This window comes from Volvox carteri (assembly GCF_000143455.1).
Source record: "Volvox carteri f. nagariensis unplaced genomic scaffold VOLCAscaffold_14, whole genome shotgun sequence".
Lineage (NCBI taxonomy): Eukaryota > Viridiplantae > Chlorophyta > Chlorophyceae > Chlamydomonadales > Volvocaceae > Volvox > Volvox carteri.
The window spans coordinates 958,690-967,802 of NW_003307557.1; the positions used below are offsets into that span (position 1 = coordinate 958,690).

A 9,113-nucleotide genomic window follows, 5' to 3' on the forward strand; every position below is an offset into this window, starting at 1 on the left:
TGATGTCCTGTACAGCCAACGAGCTCGGCAGAGAGTCCTGGGGTTGTCGAATCCCTGTGAGTTGTGTTCCCTGGAGCGCCTGACCCTGTGCCGGGTTTGTGCCTCCTGACCAACTTGCGGCGGTTGTGGAGGCCGGGATGGCCTGGTTGGCCGTCGCTGAGGGTGCTGTCGTTGCGCTGCCGCTGGTGCTGGGTTGTTGGATTTCGGGGTGGAGAAGCTGCTCCATACGGTCGACCATTTCATCGAGTAGCGCTTCGTTGCCTTGTGCGGCGACGACGGAGCTGTGCGCGAGAGGACGATGGACGGGTTATGAGCCGATTCAGTATGGCAGGGAAATACACGATAACTGCGACACCATTACGTTTCATGGCGGTTTGAACTCCGGGAGGGCAGGTAAACGAGAGAAATTCGTCGACTTGCAAGGTGAACCTTGCGCGTCCCAGGGCGACAGCTTGGCAAAAATAAAGCGAGGACATCATATGCAGATATGCAATCCTGAAATATGTAACATCTTGCCTGTCTTTAGCAAAGAAGAATGCATATGCCAATAGGTCCTTCAAATTGCCGCGACCGATGTCGGCAAGCGGTCTGCCGTGGAACCAGAGGCGTAGAAAGCATTCGACCTGTGTAGAGCCACCCCGTGCTAAATCAGTGGCAACTGCGTCAAAGCGGTCGGATGCAGCTGCTGCGGTATCTGCTGCAACAGCGGGCGACGCGCGTTCCGCGTCGTGTCTCATACTGCTGAAACGACACCATCGGCGCCAGGAAATTGCCGCAAACACTAGTTCAGAAATAGTATATGCCCAGGGGATCAATAGAAGCACTGGCGAAAGAAGTGAACAGGTGACAATGACGGCAGATGTTGAAGCCGTGGCAGCCACGCAAGCACGGATAGCACGCGCAGCAAGGCTGAGCTTGTAATACTCTGGAATTCCGTTTGCATAGGGCAAATCTGCTGACCGCCGCACATCTCGGCGCTTCCAACGCCATTGCCCGAGCATGAGAAGCCCGCCAGAAATAAAAGTTCGTGTCAGCGGTTGTGGTCTGGCGTAAGCCTGTCTGTATATGAAATTCATATGAAGACTAATCTCCCAGCGAAGGACTAAGGACGTGCTCCCGTCTGGCGTTGGTGGCCCATCGCAATGTCGTCCAAATCGTTATCTGACGCAATCGGAAATCTCCGGTCGCAAAACTCCTTCATGTAACGCTTTTGCAAGATTATTGTTCTTTCAGTCGTCCATGAAAGACATTTTCCAATGTCGCCGGCGCCGCTCCACCGGCTTTCCACGAGACTAATCATGCTGCCACGTGTCTCCCATACTACCCTTCCTCCGGTAGCGCATCATGATGTGTGACCTCGTGTGACCCGCGGCATACACGTGCTAGTAGCTGTTGCCATTTGCAAATGCTGACCATTGCTGGATCCCTTCGCTTTCCGTGCACCACATTTAAACACCGCGAACTGTTTAAGCCCTGCTTTCTGTTAAGCAGAGAATTGCGCCTCGAGGAAAACTCGTATACTAAAACATGACGAGAAGAAGACACAAGTATGGAAACGCTTTCAGCAGCAAATCGTCTCAAGCAAATCAACCTCTTGATGAGAGACAATATAGTCATACATGCCTCTGGGAAATTTACTTAGGCTGTTTTCCTCAGGTAGCGTAGGATTATGGGTCTTTGATGGGGATTTAAGGGACACAGGTTGCCTGCTGGTTGCGTAAATATATTGCGCTTTGCGTGACATACTTACACAAGCTATAACCTATCGGACTTCCTGGATCATGCCTGATCCTGTGCCTCGGGTACTGAGACACCAGCAGGTTTTGAGCTTTGGACAACTGGGTTCGGGATGTGAAGTGGGACAACAGGGGGATTCCCCATGGCTGACACCACCACGGTCTGACATTACATGGCATGCTTCATAAACGTATATGAATCTTGCATAATAGCATCCCTGCAAACCATAGAGGTACCTGTCGTTATTATAGCATCGCTCATGCAAAATTGACGAGCAACCAGGATGTGTAGGGAGTGTAGGGCTAGCAGGATGGGTAGGTACAGGCGATTTGTCCTTAGGGCTGGATTTGCGGCGGGATCAAGATACACACTATGCCGGAAAACGCACTATGACGTCGGGTTACTGTCATATGCACTTCCCAATTTCGATAGTAGAGCTGACAATTATCACGTAATGTACGGCTTACGCTATGACACACTTTTCGTTTACTTGCACCATCTGTCACTATATGCCGGCGCCGCAGGCTCCGACACGCCCTGTAACTATGAATTTGTCACACATACATATGAATAGTTCAAAGCTTAAACCGAGTCAGCCGCAACCTCCCAGGACTCGAAAACTGCCACTTTAGCAGGCTGGTAATTTCAATCTGGAATGAAGGTAATGTATATCAATTGTAACATGAATTTACCGACAGCTGTGATAAAAGGTTGTTTCACGCATCCAAAGGTTGCCATTTCGGGTTAAACGCAGTCATATGAACCTTACAAGACGGCCTAATTTACTTCTATGAGTGAAACAGGTGAGATATTGCAGCACTATTCCTAAATCACAACCTGGAATCCTAGTACAGGAGAATGGGTTTTCATATGCGCCTCTTCCCCTTGCCGGTTTCCAAACGCAGATTTCCGAAAAAGCCGAACAACGAGGAGAGATGCCCCAAGAAGAAGGAAATGTATGTTGATACATGTTCTCCTTTGCTTTGGCGCTTCGTGCAGTGTTTGGGGGGGAAGAGGGTCACAATCGCGGGCAGCCGGGCTGAAGGCGTGGTGTCTAACAGATCGTCACTTTTTTTCCGGTTTGTTGCTATTGACAGCAACTTGATCTCGACCACAATAATAAACTTCAAATTCACAATAAGCTTTGCAAGATTTGTGCAACATATGCTGGCCCCCATTTGAGTGGACGCATACAACGAGTTGCGTTGAGTGAACGCAAAATCCCAAAAAGGATTTTGAAAGTGAATTGCTGAATCGACACTGTGATGAAAATCCTGTAGTCTGCATGTGCGCAACCATTTAAAATAAATACTCATGGCTTTTAGTCCCTTATGCCTTACAACCAGCCCTGACAATCCACACCTCCTCGACACGGCCTCTAGTCGAAAGGCCAAAGTGACCAACCTAGTCAGAAGCGCGTTCGCTTAATGGTAGAAAACATCCTCCGGTGTAAGCTAGCCTCACGGCCTCAGAAGAGCCCCTTCAAAGCGGCCACTGTTAATTTTGGCCGCACCTTGGCCGCCCGGCCCGCTCCGCCTCCTTTCCCGCCTCGCATCCCATAACGCAGTTTCGGAGCCCCGGGTTCGATGTTCATGCCCCAAGCGCGGCTGTAAAGGCGGCCGAGGAGGCACTCCTAGCTGCCATACGCCGCCGCCTTTGCGACGATGCATCGCGAGATGAGGAGCCATATGAACCTGCCTCCGCTGCCTCCATCAATCCACAACTAACGCTGCCGCGTCCTCCACCGGCTATGGCTGCCGCTGGAGCTGGAGCTGGAGCACCTACAGCAGCAGCAGCGGGAGTAGCATCCATGACAACAGCGGACTCAGAAGATGGATGGTCCAGTCGCCGTGATTGCCGCGACCCGAATCAAGTGCACTCGGTGGGCAATCGATTACATTCGAGATTTTCAAAATGCGGGGTCGTACGGCTAATAAATGTCGTGGATCCGGAGCCCCCCGCGAGTGCCAAGCCGCCGCCGGCAGCAGGCGTGGCCGCCGCCGCCACCAGCCCAACCACAAGAGTACCACTTCCCAACAAATGCAAAGAATCCGTACCACAACCGCTTTCCTGCCGTACCCGGGTTGCTGGCGGCCGTCGGCATGATGCCGGGGACAAAGGCCTCGATGCCGACACCCACGATCGTAACGGTAACTGTAAATGTACAGGTAGTGACGACGATGACGTCAACGATCTGCGCCGTGAGCCGGATGTCGGCCAGGTGCTTTTGCTGGGCGCTGCCGTGGCCAGTGCACCGCCGCCGCAGCCACCGTCGGCGATAACTACCTTTCCAGCGGGCGCCGCTGCGACGGTGGCGGGGTTGGAGGCGGCACGCCAACCGTCCCCCTCGAGTGCCCTATTTACCCCGTCCTCTCCACCTCCTCCTCATCCTACATTGGCGGCGGCGGCGCCGCCGCCACCTTGGCTACATGCGGCAGCAGTAGCAGTAGCAGCAAGGGCGGCGGCGGCGAAGCTACTGCCTCCGTGGGCCCCCTGTGGAGGGAGGACATCTCCGCCGGCAGAAACGTCATATCCGCATTACCGGCCCCGCTCCGGAACCACCACCGGCAACTACACCTGCAGCAGCACGAGGGCCAGCAGCAGCACGAGGAGCGACATGGACCCCGGGGAAGTGAGGAGCAACTGAAAGGGCAAGTCAGGGGGGGAACTCTTGCTGCTGAAGTCCAGAAGTTGCCCGTCGAGGATCTGGAGGGGGAACGGCTCCAGGGAAAGCGAGAGGACGCATCCGCTGGCAGTTTCCATCGACCACCAAGCCAAGTGGTTTCCGAAGCGGGCTGTAGAACGGGCTGTTATGGCGGCGGCGCCGTCAGCAGCGGTGGGTGCAGCACTGGCGGCAGCGGCGGTGGCGAGGCACGACAGCATAGATCGTTGACGGGCCGCGCACCCTCCTCCATCGTCGACCGGTACGGCTCATTGCTCGTATCAAGCGCGGGCTGGCGCTGTACGGAGCTGTACGACATCAACGACACGTTGCTGCTCTCTAGCTTGTCGTCGCGCCGGTGCGGCACCAGCGGCGGCGGTGGCAGGACCTCCGCCGAAAGCACCCTGTCGTACGTCACTGGTGCAGAGGCACCGCCGACGCCGATGGCTGTCGTAGACCCCGCCGCATTGGCCCTTCTCGAGCTTTTTAAGTCAAAGGATATGTACGACAACGACGACGGCGGTGCCCGAGGGGAAGAGGTCGCCGCCGGCGCCAGCAGTGTTCCTCCTCCGCCATCTAGAGCTGCATCCTCTGCCGGTTTGTCAGGTTGGTCGGCGCGGGGTAGAGCAAAACGTGGGGGAGGGACATACTCTACCCCTCCCGAGGAAAACCCCGTCGGAATCTCGGAAGGGTGATGGGCAACCCGGGCCCAGTCAGGCGTTTGTTGTACGACAACGGGGCACGTCAGGTACGACAAAAAACATTGGACATCAGGGTTACAGCATTTCGCGTCCCACATTCTGCTTATTTCCCTTGGCTCTCTAGTTCCTTTGTCACTTGGCTCCTCCTCCTGCGCAGGCAGCCAACGGCGGCCAGTACACAAACACAGCATCGCGCTCGCGTCTTCCATCGGCATTGTTGTTGGCGGCGGCGGCAGTGGCAGCGGCAGTGACGGATGTTCGCCGGTACTGAATGCCGCATGCAATACATTGGGAACACAGGTACCGCGGCAGGAGCCCCAGCAGCTGCGGCTGTCAAAGCCGTCGCCACTGCTACAGCCGCGAAATCCGAAGCCGCAACACCGGCTTGCGGTTCGAAGCGCCACTGAAGCCAACGACCGAGCCATCGACGGCGACGTCCGTGTCGTATTCGGCAGCGGCGGCGGCGGCGACGGCGTGTGGGGTGCTGCATTAGAAGCCATGCTCGAGAGAGTGGTGCCGCGAACTGGGTATTACACGCCGCCGTCACAGCCACCTGTGACGGCGGCGCCCGGCTCCGCTGGCGCCGTCAACGGCGGTGCCGGCGGTGGCTCTGCAGCTTCCGCCGCTGCCCTGGCCTCCGCCACCGCCGCCGGCAGCTTGGTAGAGCGCAGCGGGGCGTACGACATGACGTACATGCAGCGATGCGCAGGGCGCGTCAGGGCGCAAGGTGAATACGGCGCCGCCTGCAGGAATACGGGCCTTCAACTTATATGTATGATCCCTTTGCCAGCTGTCGTACATTTTAAATTGAATTCCCATCGCCGCGTCCCAAGCACGTTCCAGTCTCAGTCACGCCCCGACCTCCCTTCCCTGCTGTGTGTTTCCTCAGCCCAGCGCTCTGGGCGGCACTTCCCTGCCAGGGCGGTTCCCGGGCCGGCGGCAGCGACGGCGGCGGCGCTGCCGCTGCGCCGCCCGCGCCGCATCAGCTGCCGCTACCATTTCCGCGCGGACGAGCACCTAACCAGGGGGCTCACCGGCAGGAAGACGGAACTCGTCAGTAGCGGCTGCGGCCAGGGCAGCCTCGGCGGCGGGGGCGGCACGGAGAATAACGGATCAGGGAATCTCCGTACTCCGCAACTCGAGACATGGCAGCAGCAGCAGCCGCAGCAGCAGCAGCGGCGAACCCATGATGCGGCGGAGGCGGTGGCGCTGCTGCCGTCAGCGGCGCCGCCAGCGCTTCCAACCGGGGTGAGCGGCAATAGTCATGGCGACGGGAGGGACCTACCGTCGCTGCCGCAGGCTATCACGAGGTTAGGCCCCACTATGCAGCAGCAACAACAGCAACAGCGGCGTCCAAATGAAAGGCCCGCTGCTACCGCCGCCACCGCCGCCACCGCCGCCGCCGCCGTCACGGCTCCCAGCCCAAGCACATCATACTCATTGGAGGAGGCCACTGCAATCAACCAACCTGCTACCAGTCAGACTGCGCCCGTCGCCGAAAAAGGCGTCGCCACAACCGCGACCGGTGCCATTACGGCGGTTGATGATACCCCTGCAGGCACCGCCGCCGCGCTGGCCTCCTGGCATGACTTACATTGGGCTACAGGCGCCGCCGCCACCGCCGCCGCCGCTGCAGTCGGCAGTATCACCGTCGGCTCGTCACCATTCGTCTGCGCTGTGGCGGCGGCGGAGTGTGCGAATGAGAGCCGTAAAAAATCCAAGCGAGGCTCCGGATCTGACCGCGGACCTGCGTCCGGCATGGGAGCTGGATCTCATGTCGCGATGAGGCCGGAAGCTGCGTACGATACCTGCAGGCCGTTTGGGCGTGGTACGTCACGTGTACGGCATGAACAGAAGGCAGCCTTGGACTGTGTCAAGGTCGTGACCGGCCATGGTGGCGCGAACCTTGCCGCTGTAGCTAGTGCGGAGCCGTACGGCAGCAGTAAAGCCAGTGGTAGTAGCAGCAGCGGTTGTCGTGGCCGCAACAGCAAGGCCAGGAGCTCTGATGGAGACGGCCCAGCGGCGGCGGCGGCGGCGGCTCTCAGTTCCGCCGACCAGCAGTTGGAGGTGAAACCCAAAGTTGCGCAGTGCAGCGGCGACGGCAGCGGCAGCGGCCTGGGTACGGCGACCGCCACCGCCGCTGCCGCCAGAGCGGTTGTTGGCGTACCAGCGGAAGTGGGTTTGGGAACCGCAAAGCCTGGCAGAGGCGCCGCTGGCCGAGACGGCGATGCGTGCCACAGCTCCCTACGAGGAGACACCGGCACCACCACCACCGTCGCCGCTGGTGAAGATGGGGGGGTTCGGCGGAAACTGAGGACGCGCTCACTCCGCGCCGTCCTGCAGAGCCTGCTGGGCCGGTGCGGCAATACAGAAAGGACCGCCAGCTACAGCGCCGGCAGTACCGGCGGCTGCTGCGTGCCGAGGCCGCAAGGCCCCCGCCCGCCACCGCCACCGCCACCGCTGCTGGTGGCGTCAGGACACCATTCTAACCAGCAGCAGCAGCAACACCAGCAGCTCTGGCGCATCGCTAGCGGCGGCGGAGGCGGAGGCGTCAGGCCGCCCTGGCTGGAGGATGAGGCGCGTGCGACTCGGTTGGCGCTCATAGCGCCCCTCGCTGCGGCAGTGCTGTCAGTGTGACGCCTCCGCCGGAAGGGCGGGAGGGAAGTCATAGTGGGAGCGGACGTGTCATTCCGTCAGTGGTATTAGGTACCGTAGGAAATGTAGATGTCCCAGTCGGCAGGTGGCCGAGGTGGAGATCCAAAAGGCGGGTTGTGGGTGCCGAGATGATTGATTGGGTTCTAGAATGCAGCAGATCAGATGCCAAGTGCCTCGTGAGGGTCGTGATCCTAAGGTAATGTTGGTGGTTGCGATTGGTGCGGTGGTTGTGATCGTTGCGGTGGTTGCGATTGTTGCGGTAATTGTGATTGTTGCGGTGGTTGTGATGGTTGGGGCGGTTGTGATGGTTGGGGCGGGAGGTTCCATGGCATATAATGGGGGTTGTGAGGGCCTCGGGCGGTAGTTGTCTCGGATGCAATGGGGATCAGAGCGGTGCGTGCTTGTGTACGTTATGGAGTTTGCCTTTGTGTGCAACAGTTCTTGGGAGGGACTGGAACGGATCGGGGTTGCGACTTCAAACACGCGCACAACAGTACGCGGGGGGAAAAAAGGCCCGCATATGCTGCAAGATTTCAGCAAAAGTTCAAGGCGTAAAAACTTGCAATTGGTAAAGGGCTTGAAAAACCGAGTGGAAAAAACTATGAACACATTATTCTAGAAAAAGACCCCTAATAAACATTTACTGTACTATACCTTGGATGGCCCCACGCCGTGCGAAACGCAAAATGTGTGTGTGTGGTTGTTACAGTGGGCTCCAGACTCCCGAAGAGTAGAGCCATCGGGCCAGCTGGCCGTGCACTGCAGTAGAGACTAATATACCAAAAGATTATCATCTCAGATAATTAACCTCTCATCGGTAACCGCTCTCGCGAACAAATCAATTTGCCAGATATAATCCTCAAAAAGGGGTGATGTGCGCCAACGGATTCCCAACCTTTTCGTGGAATTCCTAAAGCTGCGAAACCCTGAATGCGGCCCCAAAAATCAACAATAACTCGACAAATTGCTTCTTCCGTAAGGGAAGGACCAGGTAACAGTGCCGGGTTGGTTTTCATGTTTGCAGCCATATAACGTCTCCCATGCTCCATGGCTGACACCGCAGCAAGAGCCACAACATCCCAAACACATTGTTGCACTGATTGTGGGGCTTGGATAAGCCAAAGTTGCTCCCTTGAGACTGGCAATCCTATTGAAAGAGTAAGTTGATCTGCTATTGCCTGTGCCACCGGACAGGCCCAGAAATGATGATAGCGAGGGGATACACCTCCCACTGAACCTATTGGATAACCTCCACAACCACATATCGTTGGGCGCGACATCCTAAGATGGGAATTTCCTAACATAGGCACCCCATCAACCGCAAGACGCCACCAAATCTCTTTTTGTTCATTTTCCCA

The 9,113-nt window shown here is 57.5% G+C and overlaps 1 protein-coding gene across 1 annotated transcript; it reads left to right on the forward strand.

Moving 5' to 3' along the window:
• Positions 1–3,674: 3,674 nt before the first annotated feature.
• On the forward strand, positions 3,675–7,737 carry VOLCADRAFT_89818 (uncharacterized protein; the record flags this gene model as incomplete). The annotated part of the gene is made up of 4 exons (XM_002949348.1): positions 3,675–3,938; positions 3,988–5,005; positions 5,258–5,827; positions 5,990–7,737. 4 exons carry the CDS (start codon positions 3,675–3,677, stop codon positions 7,735–7,737), a joined length of 3,600 nt encoding a protein of 1,199 aa, XP_002949394.1.
• Positions 7,738–9,113: the final 1,376 nt, after the last annotated feature.